Raw genomic sequence first — 17,292 nt, forward strand, 5'->3', positions numbered from 1 at the left:
ACCTTTTTTCGTGGAACGTCACATATCTTCACTAATTCATATCTAGTGAATCTCTAATCCATTTCCCGAATCGCGGCGCCAGCCGATATAAGGTACCTTTTGCAGTGGAACGTCACATATCTTTACTATTTCGTATCTAGCGAGTCTCTAATTCATTTCTCGAATCGAGCCGTCATACTGGCGATTCTTTTAATTTGTTATTTACGACTTATGATCTGGATCTGGCATAAAACTTTGGTAACAGTAAGCCAAGGAAGGGTACAGAGAGCTGAATCATTATATTTAACTTATATTGATGAAGGCCTTGGAGCATCTTAACAAAACGGCGGGTGGGCTCTGTGGGTTTCCGGGTTTACCCAAGAACTTGTACCAGTGATATTGGCTATTTGTTAACCAAGTCGATACTATAGTATAATAAGTACAGTCAAGGAATTTAAATTCCGACCCATTTCGTACTTTGTCACAGTGACAACCGTATGAGGTCTCTAGCGGCTTTCATATTGATTGTCACTGTGACAAAGTACGAAATGGGTCGGAATTTAAATTCCTTGACTGTACCTACCTAAGTAAATTTTAAAATATAGGCAGCTAAAGATAATAAAAAAAAAATACCTAAAAAGACTGGTAATGTACTTACTTAAGCATAAAATCATGACAAGGCAACTCCATACTAATCCGATAAAGAATGATTTCCCACTTTCTAGTATCAAAATGACTGGAATGAAAATCCCCAGTACCAATTGAATGAGCCAGTAGATTATGCTTATCCAAATATACGCTGGGATGAAATCGGGACATTCCTGGAAATTATTATTAGAAATTTAATAATTATTGACATGTAAGTTTTAAGGCGAGGCGTTGGTGGTTTCAAATATCTTTAAATTAAAGGAATTTTTTTTTTTTAATAAAACTCGGCGATCCCCGCAGATGATTTTACCTACGCGCGATTATTTATACATAAAAAATAAATATTAATAAATTTATGGGCGTGATTTTATATTTTAGAGGAACAAAACCTACATCTGTAACTAACGTAACAATTGTTAATTATAAGTCTCTTATTCTTTGAAAACAATTTACCTAAGAATGGCGACTAATTCATAATACATATAAGGCATGTAATTTGATAATACCTATTGGATTTTTTTTTTACATTCAGTAGGTAGGTATTTTATTTGTTGTGGTGACACTGGTGACACCGTTGCTGATGTCGAAATAGTGTGACACCCTGCTACTTATTACGTCATTATGCCATTTGTAATTAGTGAATTGAATCAGGCGTTACTTTGCGGAAATCCATATTAATTAAAGCCAAAATATTACTTTGCTGATCCGCGTAAAAAATAACGTGCTAAGTCAATCAGTGCTAACCCTTTACCCTACCCTACCCTACTTGCGTATTTTTACATGCAATTAATGTTACCACCCTCCCACCGCAAAAATAAATACGCAAATAAATATAACAAACCACCACCAAAAGAATAATACTCGACACGTGTTTAGCCTCTCTACGAGGCATCCTCAGAAGTTGTTGACGGTCTGACGCCCGGCAACGGAAAACCGTTATCTTTTACGCGGATTAGCAAAGTAATATTTTGGTTTTAATTTCCATTTGTAATTACTTACACAACACGCGGCCATCACCAGCAGCACTGAGCCGATAATAAACATGATGTTGGCAAGCGCGAACAGCGCCATCAGCATCAACAAAACCACAGTGCGTAAATCGAGCTCCTGACGGCCTAGGAGGAGTAGATATGCGAGAAATGAAACGCAGCCGAGGACCTAAAACACAAAAAAGACAGATTGTTTTTAAACAGGCATATTTTTTATGATATAGGAGACGAATCGGCTCATGGTATAAGCGACTATTGTCGCCCATAAACAGCCGCATGACCAGGCCCCTATTTCACCAACGTGACAGGTGCGACAATTCGACAAGTCTCATTGTTGCTGACGTCACAGGCATCCATGGGCTACGGTTATCGCTTACCATCGGGCGGGTTGTATTCCTGTTCGTCACCATCATTGCATTATTAATAATACAATAATAATTGTGTTTTTAGTTTTAATATATGTATATTTTGTAATCATATGTATGCTAGTTTTAAGGTATTTATCTATGGGCCAATAGTTGCCTGAAAATAAATGTTTTCATTTCATTCATTCATTATTTAAAAAAACTTTATTATATCGGCAAAAAACAGGTATTTCTTTTGTGATGTTTATGATGATAATGATGACAATTGCCACAAGATTTCAAAGAACTTTCGGTAATTCTTGACAGCAAATGAGTTCTGTGTCGGAATTTCGTGACAATTGTCATTAGCTTCGCAAAATAAATACTTATTCACTGGCGATATAGTGGAGTTTTGTTTTAATTAAGATGTTGGTGGCAAACGACCACACCGCCCGTCTGATGGTAAGCGGTTACCGTAGCCTATGGAGGCCTGTGACGTCAGTAACAGTGATGTCGACAAATGCGACATTTGTCACGTTGGTGAAATAGGGCACAGATGGGTTGTAAGTGCGTTGCCGCCGTTTGAGATGGGAGTACACTCTTTTCTTGAAGGAACGGGCCGGAAATATCACAGGCGACAGTTCATTCCACAGTTTAGCTGTATGAGGCAGGAAGTTTCTGGAGAACCGCGCTGTTGAGGATTGCTAACCATCTAAAGTCTCACTTGCACCATCCCAATAACCCGGGGTTAAGCGATTAAACCGTTAACCCAGTGTCAAGTTGTACTGGTAATCATGGTAACTCCAGATTTAACTGGTTAACCCCAGGTTAGTGGAATGGTACATGTGTGTACCTTAAGTGGCAAAAAATACCAGACAAAAAGAAAATTGAGGTAATACATTCATAACATTTCTCGAATGAGCGGCTAAAGTCTTAAGCAAGGTGCCTATTGTTTTAGGTGAGCTTATGTGTGTGTAAGTTAATTTCTTCATATCCACACACATTAACAAATAGGGTAGATATTCTGTGGTAATCACAATGTTTTTTTCTCATATAATTAGGTATATACAGTGTGGAAAGATAAGTCGGGCCCTGGAGGGAAACTACCTTAAATCCTTAAGCTGGCTCATTTTGCTTGAAGAAGACATTCCTTTATTTTTAAAAAGAAACAAAACTGCATTCAAATATTTTCTAAAACTCGCTTGCCTCGCCCGGGACTCGAACAGACTAAAAAATCAAAAAAATAAAAACTCGCAATTTTATTCTACTAGTCGATACAGTTAATGTTAATGATAACATTTCTCCAAGAAACATTAGGTCTTACATTCGTCTGTCGTACAAAATATCCATAAGATCTAATATTTAGTACTCAAGATTTTTTTAGACAAGCCAAATTGAAGAAAAAAAGAAAAATACTATGAATGCAGTTTTGTTTCTTTTTAAAAATAAAGGAATGTCTCCTTTAAGTAAAATGAGCCAGCTTAAGGATTTAAGGTAGTTTCCCTCCAGGGCCCGACTTATCTTTCCACACTGTATATAGCGTGAGTTAGCCTAGGCCAGAGCCAGAACATACCGACTGCGTGTGTGTAGACGTGCATATGCGCGTGCGCTCTCTTGCCCACATGTTTATCATAGGTATGTGTAATAAATTGTAGATACTTAAATGTACATATCTGAGAGACCGAGCTTTGGTCGGAAAACATACAAACTCAAAAATGCGCGTTTCCGAGAGATAAGGCCTAGCTAGATTGATTTTTCGCCCCCGAAAACCCCCATATAGGAAATTTCATCGAAATCGTTATAGCCTTTATGAGATCCCCTAAATATATATACAAGAATTGCTCGTTTAAAGGCATTAGATAGGTACTTACAATTCCCGAGATACCAATAAACAGGCAACCACATTTCAAGCTGAAGCAGAGACAAAAATGATTAATATTAGGAATTCTTTCAATCAACGTAACCTTCTCTTGGTCATTTCTTGTACTAGAATTGGATTTCGGCATAATTATTAGTCAAAATATTTACGAAAAGTAAAAAAAAATACTAAAGGTTAGAATTCCAGGTCTGTCAGATAAGACAGCATGTTTGTTGTCAGACGATTAATTGTCATAAATTTAGTCTTCTTACTTTTAAGTAATTCTTTAAGTATAGAGTATCGATCATTCGATACCAATAATTTTACTCAGAGCCGGACTAACTTAACTTTGCATGGCATTTGTAATAACAGAGTGAGGAAATGTCATCATTAATGACAAATTTCTATGAAATTTTATAACGCTTATAATGATTTCAACATAAGCAAGTAAATTTCCACAATACGAGTCCAGCATACAATTGAATGGCTTGATTCTTCTAACAAGGCGTTATTTATGAGTACAGTCACCTGCAATAATATGTTATTCTTCGAAGGCCGCCAAAATATCTGACAGGGTCTTATTTGTAGAGCCATAAGAGCGTGTCACATATTTTTGCGGGCTTCAACCAGTAACATATTATTGCAGGTGACTGTACACATCGGTAACTCGTGACATTTAGGTAGCACTTAAAGATTTATTCTTAATTATTATTTGGGTTAATTAGTTAATAATATGAAACAAAGTTAAAAATTAATAAACAACACTAATTCCTATACGAGCCGAGAAAAAGAAACCACTAAAAAATTAATTAATTAAACTAATCTTTTAAGTGCTACCTAAATGCCACGAGTTACCGATGTGTATTTATGAGGAAGTTGGCACTTAACGCAGTATACAAATTGTTTGAGCCGCTGTGGGTGTAGTAAATCAAAGGGTAAGTTGCGGCTTATCGTCCCATACGGCCCTCTGGAGGCTCGACGTGATATACTGGCTTATGCAATGCTGCTTAAGGGCTCTGGACGAGAAATCCGGAAACTGACATAAAATCTGACCAAAACTAGGTTTCTATGGCAAAACATTAGTACGATACGATTCTTATGACGTGATTGAGATATTTCTTGCCAAAAATCTATGGACAAGTCTACATTTCCGCGGTCATGAGAAATTAGGGATATAGTGGGATTTTTTTCCAAAGTTTAGTGTTTCAAATGCTTTAAACTATCGGCGCGATTCGGGAAATGACACGATATAGTAAAGATATGTGACGTCCCACGGGTAAAGGTACCTTATGGCGGTATTATTAACGCCGCTCCAATGTTATTGCGGCGCTATGCGACGTAACCGCCATAAGGTACGTTTTGCCGTGGAACGTCACAAATATTCTTGCAGCTTTTTTACTAATCCTAAATTGAAGTATAAAGCGAAATTCTTAGTTATTAAATAATTCAACTTTTAGCATTTTATAAGCCAAAAAAGTAAAAATTATTACGGCACTTTTACCTTACTTAAATGCTTTAAACTTCATTAGTTGAATTTCTAAAAGAATGTATGCTCCTTATTCACCACGGCCACTTTTTGAGCAGTAAAAGGGTCTTAAATAGAATTCCTTCACTAAGTTTACGTAAGAGTTTTTTTAAGGGGGATTTTGTACAGATTAAGGCTTTCCTAACGCAAATCTCAAACTGGGGGTTTCGAGTAGCTGTTTTACAGATTACTAACTCACTAGATGGATTATTCCATGTTCCAGTTGGCATAACATAAATTCAGGCATAATCATATTAATTATGAAGTGGCCATTGCATCGGACTAAAACAAATTTCAATTCCTGCCACTCTCGCTCGCTAGAATTATGAACAGATTTTTAACAAAATAATATTTTTTAACCAAACATTAGCGGGGCTAATAATCTGAGTTGAACACTTACTAGTAATTTTAAGTATTGTCGTTAACCTTACCTACTGCTGCAGTGAAGCAGCGTAACGTAGCAGCGGGAAATAGGCGATGTAATAGTCCATCTCATCTCTATTTTACAAGTGTGTTTATTCAGACTATTTTTTCGTGAGAAATAAATACACACTTAAAAGTATCTAAGCGTGTATTTATCTCTTTGATTAGGTATGTGTATATTGTGTATCGTCGCCTGATACCTACATATGGTGCAAGATAGTACAAGATTTGCTTATTTTGGAGTTAGGACGATCTGTGTAAGAGAAGAAGAATCCCGAAATATTGTTAATGCTATATCTATGGAGGTTGGTCTATGAACTGTGCTCACTAAATTGTACTGCATTTTAGCTTATCCTCAGAGAAATGGGAAAAATATATTCGTACTTACATTTGTGAAGCTCGCGTTGTTGACTTTTATTTTAGAAAATGTTTTAAGTAGATATGATACCAAATAAGCTTAGCTTTATTAAAAGCTTTTATTTAATTTGCAATGTTTTTCTATGTCAAATATTGCTAAATAGGTAATACCAGTTAAACATTAGCGCCGATACAATGGTTTGGTAACATTTTGGTAACATCAAGTTGATCTGGTCATGGAAACTCAAGCCATAGGAACTGTGTAAAATAAATTGGTATTGATTCTTACTCTCGTCTTTGAAAGTTCAACATTGGTGTTCAATGTTTTTACAAACCAAGATAGGTAGTACCTACTTTCAATCAAATCACAATGCTTCGCTGATTGTCATAATTGTCTTCCATACAAATTGTGAACCGAAAGATCCATGTATAAATTATACCTATTTAAAAACGCGCTACCTCATTAACATTTCAATTAGCTCGTTATCAAAGTTACCAAGTAAATTTTTCGTCAGTAAACCGTTTCAAAATTATAATTTATTTGAGTCCCCGTGGTGGTTGGCGCAACATAAACAAAATAGTTTAATTGCTTTCACAAAGTTTGTTACACAAAAACGCCCCGGGTAGGCCGAGGGCAGGTGCAGACTGATAATTTCTACTTAATAATATCATATAAAATAGGAATAATCGTACCTAGTTAAACTGTCATAGATACTAACGGTAAACAAATTTTAAGGTTTAACTCACGCACTTTAGTCACAAAAGAGTGCTGAGGAAAAATTCAGCATTGAGCAGTAGATAAAACAGAAATATTTGTAAAAAGTATAAGTTATTAGTATAAGTTTAAGCCGAACGCAAGCACAGTTACTGTGCAGCGAGTATTGTTCCGAACTATCGCACAATTTCTGTTATACATAATTATATATAACGATTTATTTCTTTCCAGTTCTTCCGGTCCTTCACCGGTTCTAGAACACAAAGGAAAATTTTCTTGCATCAAAAAACACACAACTATTTAATATTATTTATCAATACCTACACTATAACTTTACTCACTGCGTATCAAATAGTTTACCTTTAAGGCCTGTGCACACCGGCTGCGTATGCGTGACGTGCACGTGCGCGTGCGGAGGTTGTAGTATATAGATCCTTATGAGAGACGGCACACCGCTAGCGTGACGTGTGCGGCTCCAACATTTTAGCGCACGCGCACGTGCACGTCACGCACACGCAAGCCGGTGTGCACAGGCCTTTAGAATGCCTCACGCATTTATCACACATTACGAGTATAAGTTTCGCGACAGCCCAAGTTGTTGCGCGTAACAAACAATATAATAAGCTAAGCTAATTATCCACTATTTTTTCAAATTTTCATTCGACGACGTTCCTGTACGGTACGATTCAACCAAAGCCCTTCCAGAAAATGGAATTTTTAAGTGACTTTACAGCAGTTTACGTTTACATTACTTTATACGAGTAAAACGTTTATTCAATAAATTATTTGTATTCGTATCAGTGGCGGCGCGTCAAACATATCCATAGGCAAGCCGGGGCTAATTTGGCTAACATATGTCCTTTACAACTCTGCTCAAATGTCCAAAAACAGGCAAGCCGGTGGGAATCGGCTTTTATGGACGCGCCGCCACTGATTCGTGTTGTATATTTCAACGATAGAAAAAAACGATACGTCTGTAACTTCTGTAAGTATTTAGTAACACAACATTTTGTTTTTACCGCGTTACTGAAATAGGTGGCTTTCTCAATATTTGCTTTGACGTCAATACCTAGGTAGTACATCTTGGAGCTCAATCTTAATAAAGTTTGAATCTACAGGGACGCCAGAAAAGAAAAGCAAAATACGAAAACAAGTTTTGAGCTGTGTCTTAATTAAAATATCCTTCAAATATTCGAATGATATATGAAGGTAGGTAATGTAATATTTAACTATAATTGTATTCAAATAAATAACTGACTTTGAATTGTGGAATATACCTAGTAACAGAGCGATTTACATATAACACTAACTCAACAAACACAAGTACGCTTCGCAAAACAAACAAATACCTTGATCACATAACCAGAATCCTTAGCAACGTTTACATACTTTCACGATCGCTTTTGGAAATACCCTCACCCGTCAAGACTTATACGTACACCAAATATGTATGGAAGCCGAGAAATCGACGGGCCGAATGGGTGGACGGGAACTGTATTTGTACTATATACGATACCTAATAAATTCCTGATAAGGGTGTAACGCTGTCCATTACACGGGGAAGTTTATCTCAGAAACTGGATTTGCTGTTAGAAAAATCCGTAGTGTTTATATAGTACGCTATAGATATGTTTGGATAAGTGCTGTTAGTTTGATTTATGAGACAGCTAGTTACCTACCTTTAAAGTGAAGCGCGGATAATTTACGTTATTTGATGAAGTAAATTAATTTTCTAATATTAAACCAAAAATATGCATAATTTTTTTTACATAATTTATGTAATTTATATGAACAGTGGATTATGTACCTAAGAAATTATTTTGTAAGTAGTATCTACTTGGAGAACCTAACATTATTTTGACTCATAAATACCTACAAACAAGCCATTGCACTCTTTTGTCCTTCATAATGATTTTAACTTCGGTATAATATATTTTGTAACGAAATGTCCGTGGTCAAAAGACAGTCACGCACGTGTAGTAGGATCGAAAATGGGTTTCGATGGGATTAGGCCCTTTAATCAAAAAGGGTACCCTTACTACCTTTTTTACCTGAATTGGTTTCTACTCGTTAATTTCCATTATTCATCTTAGGTCTTAGGTGAGGGTATTATAATATGAATATAAAAGTAAAATATAAAAAACATTTACAAAACAATAAAAATACATATAAACACATTATAAAAAACCTAACCTAGGGTGCCGCCAGCAGCGGGGCAAGGCCCAAGCTGCCGGTGGTCAGGGCTGCAGATAGGAACCTACTCGTTATTATTAGGTTTATATTTATTCGGGCAACTATTTAAAATATTAAACAGAAATATAATTTGGCTGTGTATTAATATAGCTGGCTCATTTTACTTAAAGGAGACATTCCTTTATTTTTAAAAAGAAACAAAACTGCATTCAAACATTTTCTAAAACTCGCTTGCCTCGCCCGGAACTCGAACCGACTCACAATTCCAAAAAATAAACACTCGCAATTTTATTCTACTAGTCGATACAGTTAATGTTTATGATAACATTTCTCCAAGAAACATCAGGTCTTACACTCGTCAGTCGTATAAAATATCCATAAAATCTAATATTTAGTACTCCAGATTTATTTAGACAAGCCATATTGAAGAAAAAAAGAAAATAATTTAAATGCCGTTTTGTTTCTTTTTAAAAATAAAGGAATGTCTCCTTTAAGTAAAATGAGCTAGATTAAGGATTTAAGGTAGTTTCCCTCCAGGGCCCGACTTATCTTTCCACACTGTATATAGGTAGATATTCAGAAAGTGGTTAAGATAAAATGTAAGTTATAAGATGTCCGTACTTTAAATAGTATTACACTAGGTACTTTATATTTGACTCGAAAGTATTTAACTGAAATCCGTGTTCTATGTTCACGTTCAGCTACCTACGAAATGGAAATCCAGGATAATGCTTGGATGAAAACGGATTTGACGGCAACTGCTGGTAACAAACTAAATAAAGAATGTTTTCCATTTCATTAAAAGGACGCTTACGAAATACTTGTTCTTCTAGGAAAGCATTTTGAAATCATATTAAAACTTAGTTGATTATGAATCTTATATGATTATATAAGAAACATTCGCCAATTTTAAAGGTATAATGCTTGACCGTTACTATTTTTCGTTCAGTTTAGTCCAAATCTTGTTTCAGGTATATTTAGCTGCTAGACAGTAGCATGTCATCTGAAGTAAAGAAATCTTTGCAAAGTCTCGCCGACACTTTAAAACAGGTGAAGCCAAACAAGAGACAATTATCCGAAGTACAGATAAAATTAGCATAAAATAATTAGCCGAGGGAAAAGAAAAGACAAAATATCGCACCATATCTTGTCTTGGAAAAAACAAAGCTAACCACTAATGGGTGCTCATTAAGATAATCATTTTGTCGTAAAAGTAAATTTTCCTCATATTAATCAGTTTTGTACACGATGCTCCTTAAATAAATTTATTAAAAGAGAAATATACTCAAATTTCTAGTGCCTTCAGAGCTACGGCAGTCAAGCATCTGCAAATCTGGCCCGATACGCTCGGAACTACATTCATATTGAAATATTCGCCGCCGTTATTATTCCGCAGTCTTCCGCTACCAGACTTCGCTTTTTCCTGCCCATTATTGTATTATTCTCGAATGTGAACAAAATGATGAATATTTTACAAGTTTGATACTAAAATCATGTTAAATAGAAGCAGTTGGAGTTTTTAATAAGGTGCAGGTAATTGAAATATCTTCCATGTTTTACATTATTAACAAGAGTCACACACAACACATCTTTTTCGCTATCTAGATATACATGACACTCTAGTTAACAATGTAAACCATGGAAGATATTTCGATTGGTTGAAATTAAGGTTTATCTTAAAAACGGAATATATTTTTCACCACACCAGCTCGGAAAGGCTTACTTTGTACTACAAAACTGATAGCAAAGTTGCATTTTAGGCAAAGTAATCAAATGCAAATTTTCAGTGGTTTTCTCATGTTTGCTGGTAGAATTGACTTTTAAATGATGATTTTGGATGATAAATATTAACATTCATTTGGATTTGATTTGGTTTGATTTTGTTTGATATTTTACATTTAATATTTGCTTCGGGTTGGTGTGGTGAAAAATTTTGCGTTTCACTCGGGGGCAAATTTTGTTTAACCTCGTGCTTTGAAACCCTCGCAACGCTCAAGATTCCATTTTTCTAACCACGAGCGTAGCGAGTGGTTCAATTTTGGAATCTTCCGCTTGCTCGGCTATCAATATTAGCACGAGCGGTTAAACAACAACTACGCCCCCTTGTAAAACAAATAACTATTACCCTACAGTTTTGCTCTCTAATCGTCTACTCACACAGGTCTTTTGTACCTTTTTGTGACCAAAGCCATCAATCTTTTCTTGCCTGACATAATAGATATCAAGGTTAATTCCCACATACAATGTGAGGGCGAAATTTTCACGTAGTCATGGAATTTTCCATCAATCACGACTCAGGTAATCTCATATTACCCTAAAAATTGTGATAGGATAACCAACGCGCGTGATAGGGCAATTTTCGCTTTTACACAATTAAAATTTATTGAGAACACACTAGGGTTGTGTCAACATTTTGACAAATCATCATACCGAAATAATATGACTTTCAAGATAAATAACATTCTCGAGTAGAAAGAAAAGCGGTCACTTGACCTACTCGTAACAAGATGGCTGGTTTTATTGCTGTTGAGTGTACCTAATTAAAGTTTGTAATAGTTAGCAGAGAAGTAGATTATTTGTTAGAGCGTTTTCATATTGTCCGTTCCGATATCGGATGTAGGATCCGACATCCGCGGAGGCCGTGTTTAGCGGTCACGCACACTACAACAAGTATTATGCCTAAACATACGCACACAAACAAATACTATCGGTCCGACGGCTGACGGAGGGCTCCAACATGGCTGAATTTATCGGAAGCGCCTTTCGGATAACGGATGTCGGAAGGGGCCTATGACAAAACAGCTGCAGGAGAGTTGCATTGGCATTAAGTCTGCCTTTTTCGCGTTATTTATAGTTTTTTTAGTAATAACGATTTATAAAATACATAAATAAACAGATATATCTTACATTTTACTTCCTTCCGACATACGATATCGGATCGGTAAACGTGAAAACGCTGACTACAGGCCAAGTTGTAAGTTTTAATTAAAAACTTGTTTGCTTTCATTGACTATAAAAGTATACAACCGTGCTATTTTTACAAGTATTACTTTAATTACAAGCATTACATAGGCTGCCTTTTATATTTCGGGATTTGAATAAACTAGTGCTGCCATCTGCCAACTGAGGTTATAAACGTGTAATTTAAACATTTTGGCGGCAATATGAAGAGAAAAAAGTTATGACTCGACCGTGTTTTGTTTTTAATTGTCATTTGAAAAAATATCGCATCGGCTACCACGAAATTGACTCGCGAACATTTTCGAGGGATAGTTTTTTATAGTTTTCGACACGGCCTCAGTCAACAACAGTGCATAGATGAACTTTTTTTTACTTTTGAAGATGAAGCACCATCAAGGACGATTATTTACCGCTGGTTTGCAGAGTTTGTTCGTGGCCGTAGTTCGCTTGTGGACGAGTTTCGCAAAGGTCGTCCAAAATCAGTGGTTGTTCCGGAAAACATTGACTCTGTGTGTGAATTATTATTGCAAGACCGTCATATGACATATCGAGAGATTGAGGCGTCCTTGGGCATTACTGGGACCAGCATACAAACAATATTGCATGAACATTTAGCAGTCAAGAAAGTTTGTTCGTGATGGATACCACATAATTTGACCGGTGCTCAAAAACAGGCTCGGGTGGATTGATGCAAAGATATGCTAAAAAAATACAGCGGCGGGGCTTCAAAACATGTGTATGATATTGTCACAGGTGACGAATCGTGGATCTAGTCGTATGAACCGGAAAATTAACAGCAGTCGACGGTGTGGGTCTTTCAAGTCCAACAAAAGTGGTTCGTGCACGAAGTACTGCAAAACAAATGATTGCCTGTTTTTTGGGAAAACTGGGCATATCGCAACCTTTCCTTTAGAAAAACGTAGAACAGTTAATTCTAAATGGTATACAACCATTTGTTTGCCAGAGGTGATTGAAAAGGTCAGGGAAGCCAATCACCGCAGACGGATTATACTACTCCACGATAATGCGAGCCCCCACCAGTCGGCACATACATCCGCCTTTTTAAAAGCTCAAAATATCGATTTAATGAGTTACCCGCCGTATAGTCCTGATTTGGCCCCTAATGATTTATTTTTGGTCCCGCACATCAAGGACAAACTGCGCGGTTAGCGTTTTTTGACACCTGAAGCAGCGGTCGATGCGTTCAAAACGCCCGTTTTAGAGGTATCCTCGTCGGAGTGGTTGAACTGCTTTAAAAATTAGTTTAATCGAATGAAAAAATACGTAGACCTCAAAGGAGAATATTTTTAAAAACAATAAAGCCACTTTTGTTAGTATAAAGTCGTTAATAATTTCAAATCCCGAAATATAAAAGGCAACCCTCGTACTTATAATTTCGAAGCGAAATACTTTTTATGAAGAGTCGATTTGCCTGCAAGACTATGCAATAGTTTTTTTGATTTATTTGTTTTAATTTTTTTTCTTTTAACTGGATGTAGATCTTCCACTTTTTGGCATCACACTCACATTTAATGAATATTACATTTTCTTTGTTAACAAGCTTGCTAATTTTAACCCGTTTACAACCACCATTTTATAAAGACGTTTATTATAAAATAGATAAGGTAAACGTCCTAGTACTCGAAATTGTAATGCCCAATACAACTCAACTCTAATGAAAATGGTATAAGTTGATATATGGTGACATGTGCCGGGGCAGTGATGAGCACTTGGACTTCAACTTATTATAAATCTGTATCCTAAAAACGGGTAAATAAATAGTTTTTAACTTTCTCTGTAGACGTAATCTACTTATAATTTGTTTTTTTTGGAATCGGTCGTCATTAGTAGCGCAAGCGTAATATAAATTTTTAAGCCAGTCTACTGTCACGCATTCACTGTGTAAATTTACTCAATAAAGCAATAAGAGTTAAGCGTCATAAATAATAGACAATTGTCCGGACTTAATAATGATTAAAACTTAATAGAAGGGCTATTTGAAACCAATCGCAAAGTGGTTGATTTTATCAACATAATGATATTAAATTACACTTTTAAAAGACGTGTGTTCAGTATCGTAATATCGGTTGCCTTCTGTGCTTCTGTGCAAACATACATTGTATTTAAATAAAAATTATTCGTGTGCAATCTAATACATAAAGTTATGCATTACTCTAATAAGTACACTGCTAAAATTACTCCAGTTAGACTCAACAATTTCTTGGACAATAAGTTCTATATAATACGTCAGCTTAGGCCTCTTATCATATTTCAAGCTTTGCTGGGAGTTAGTCGTCTTTACCTTTTAAAACCTAAAAAAATCTTCGAATGGATGAGCTACTGCTACAGCTTCTTGGCTATGCTGCTCCTCTGTTACTCATTATTGCAAGATAACTATGTTGGCGCGACTTACATTGTATTTAAGTGCTCTTCTTGTATTGAATTTCTCATTTTAGTCTTGACTTCAATACTCGTACAAAGGCGATCGATGACAGAGTTCTTTAAAAACTTGGAAGCTTTCGACAGAATCATGAATATCCAAAAAGACGTTATAATCACTGTGCCTATGCACAGACCGATACTCTGGTTAATATTGAGTACTTCTATTACTACTATTGAGTACCTTGTCCTTTTTGAATCAAGTTTCGCTTATTCGATCACTAATTTGACTATAATGGTCCACGATGCCGAGCAAGTTTTCTTTGGGACAATGCTGAGAGCAATTCTCGAGCGGGTTCGTATAGTAAAGGCGCGTGTAATAAAGGTGTGCGATAGGACTTCTGAAGAGACAAGAAAGCGTAAGAATCTAGACAAGGTGGAAGCTTTATCGAGGAAATCTGAACACGGTATAAGTTCCTTGCACGAAGTGTACGAGTCCTTACACAAATGCGCCGAACAACTTAACTCTGTGATGAGCTTTCCGGTATTGTAATGAATAAATTATATTATTTATAGTGACAGTTTTATAGCACACACTTGATGTATTGTTAGGTTAGCTTAGTTTTTTCTTCGACGGCTTCTTAATAGTACTATTTTGTGCACTATGCGTGATATGCTGAACCTGTTTTTACTAGTGTCCTTATGTGGCATTAAAAATAATTAATCAATAACTAGCATATTTCTCAGAATTCACTATTTTCTAACTATGTTTTAAGATAATGACGATGCTGCTGGCATCTGGGCTGTCAACGATAATTTTGTTAAAATACGCGTTCTCAATTTTTCAAGCAAACGAAGAGTCAAAAGATGTGAGTATAAAAGAACTATTAATTTAAAATGTTCTGTCATAACCCTTGCACTCCATCATAGTCTTGTTATTTTACAGCTGCTGTTACTGGTATACATCTTTATCAGATGTTTGAAGTACACCGTTTTGGTCATTATACCGTGTTACTACTCAAGCAAGACCACGACGCAAGTATCCATCATACGGAAAACTCTTCACGATGCGCTGAACAATGATCAGTTTGGTAAGAATTTCAGACGAGTGTATTCAAGCAACATACGAAGTGTTTATCGGTTGTACAAGTCTATTTGAAGCGAGACACCCCCGTGAATGACAGCTAAATGTTTTTTGGTTGTATACCTAACGGTACGTGATGAATACAATTTAATGTCGAAATTATAGCATTTTTTTATTGCCAATGATACGTAAAATAGTTACGTAGAATTTAATGGAATGCAATGAAGTTGGTATGAACCAGCCGGTGCAATTTGCGTAATGAGACCGATATTACATTAACTGCTAACAGGTTTCTGTGGGATTTACTTTTAACTTGCTTATGAAAACAAAAACAAAATTTATTGATATACATTACGCTTTTTATCTTATATAAAATTTGGTGCCCAACTGTCTACCTAATCTTTAATTGAAAGCAATTCTTGAAACAATATAAGAAAATGTACAACTTACGAACGAATTAAACTCAATTTTATCCCACCCACTAAACTTATTTTGTATGATTTTAAATAGCTTTATCTGAATAGACTGAATAGTTTAAGGATGACTCACACTAGACCGTGCCAGGCTCGGGCCGAGGCATCTGACATGTAATTTTCTATGACGGCTGATCGGTGACCCCGTGGTGCTTTCCATAGAAAACGAAGCGCTGGAAGCTCCGGTCTTGTCCTGGCCCGGTCTAGCGTGAGTCATCCTTAAAGGATATTTCTATCCCTTTAAAAAAAAATTGTCACACTCACATATTCCGCTTAATTAAACCTTTTTTTTTAGTCAATGTGGACCGCATTATATGGTGCACATCTGGAGCCTTTAATCAGGCGTCTAATGTACCGCGCAAGTTAGAAATAGTACCTACATGTAGGCCAAGCACATGATTGGCGCGACAGTATCTCGCCGCGAGATAGACTACCCGTCTTTTTCTAACTGTATTAATGAAAGAGGGACGGGTAGTCTATCTCGCGGCGAGATACTGTCGCGCCAATCATGTGCTAGCCCGGCCGATGGAGATTAGCTTAGGTATAATTATGCTCTTAACTATGTTCTTGTAACCATGCAATAGCCTTAAATGCTTGGGTACGTATTTGTTTCAGATAAGATAGACTGCCGTCGTCTGAAGGCGTTCTTCCAGCTGACCCGTGACAGTGAGTTCGCGTACGCGCTGTGGGGCGTGATCAACCTCAACATGTCGCTGCCGCTCAGCTACATCAGCCTCTGCACCACCTATTTAGTCATCATCATACAGTTCTCCAAGTTCATTGACTAATGACATCTGCACGGATATGATGGTCGTTCTTGTCTACGTGACAGCTTGATAAAACGGTGTCCGTCACTTTCTATCCCATGGCGTTAAAAAGTGACAGTTGTTTTATCATGTGGATAAAGTCATCCATAATACGCTGGCGATAGTGACTACGTTCGCGCCGTGGGATGAGATGTGATAAATCTCAACAATTCACATGTCTGATATGACCCACGTGTTGATTATTAAAAATGATAATGAAAAGTTGGAACTTGAACTGAGTAAAACGTATAAAAGATAAAAGTTTTGTTTTGGTTTTCCTCTTGTTATTGTATTGTCACCTACTATGTACCTGAAAAAGAACCATAATCTACTCTTTTACCTCCAATATCGACATAAAATTAGTATAGAAAATTCAGACAAGCAAAAGGGCGTAGGTACCTACAGTACTTACATCTTTTTAATAAGAAGTAAAGTTTTTATTGAAAAATCTCATTAATCAGAACCATGTTCAAAATATTGTAATTGGAAAGTACATATTTAGTACGCTTTATTTTTATATAATATGTATACATTTTGTATACCTACGGCTGGTTTAAA

The 17,292-nt window shown here is 36.3% G+C and overlaps 1 protein-coding gene across 1 annotated transcript; it reads left to right on the forward strand.

Moving 5' to 3' along the window:
• The first annotated feature begins 14,666 nt into the window (after window positions 1-14,666).
• On the forward strand, window positions 14,667-16,781 carry LOC134671858 (uncharacterized). The gene is made up of 3 exons (XM_063529716.1): window positions 14,667-14,920; window positions 15,302-15,462; window positions 16,544-16,781. The coding sequence occupies exons 1-3, from the start codon at window positions 14,667-14,669 to the stop codon at window positions 16,714-16,716; spliced, it is 588 nt and encodes a 195-aa protein (XP_063385786.1). The 3' UTR covers window positions 16,717-16,781.
• Window positions 16,782-17,292: the final 511 nt, after the last annotated feature.

Source organism: Cydia fagiglandana, chromosome 2 (genome assembly GCF_963556715.1).
Source record: "Cydia fagiglandana chromosome 2, ilCydFagi1.1, whole genome shotgun sequence".
Taxonomy (NCBI): Eukaryota; Metazoa; Arthropoda; class Insecta; order Lepidoptera; family Tortricidae; genus Cydia; species Cydia fagiglandana.

Excerpts from the sequence above, each read along its gene's own strand:
- LOC134671858 (XM_063529716.1), top strand. The coding sequence starts at position 14,667 with ATGGTCCACGATGCCGAGCAAGTTTTCTTTGGGACAATGCTGAGAGCA. Across the intron at positions 14,921-15,301 it reads GTGATGAGCTTTCCGGTATT|TCTTGTTATTTTACAGCTGC; the intron begins GTAATGAATAAA and ends ACTCCATCATAG. Across the intron at positions 15,463-16,543 it reads GCTGAACAATGATCAGTTTG|ATAAGATAGACTGCCGTCGT; the intron begins GTAAGAATTTCA and ends TATTTGTTTCAG.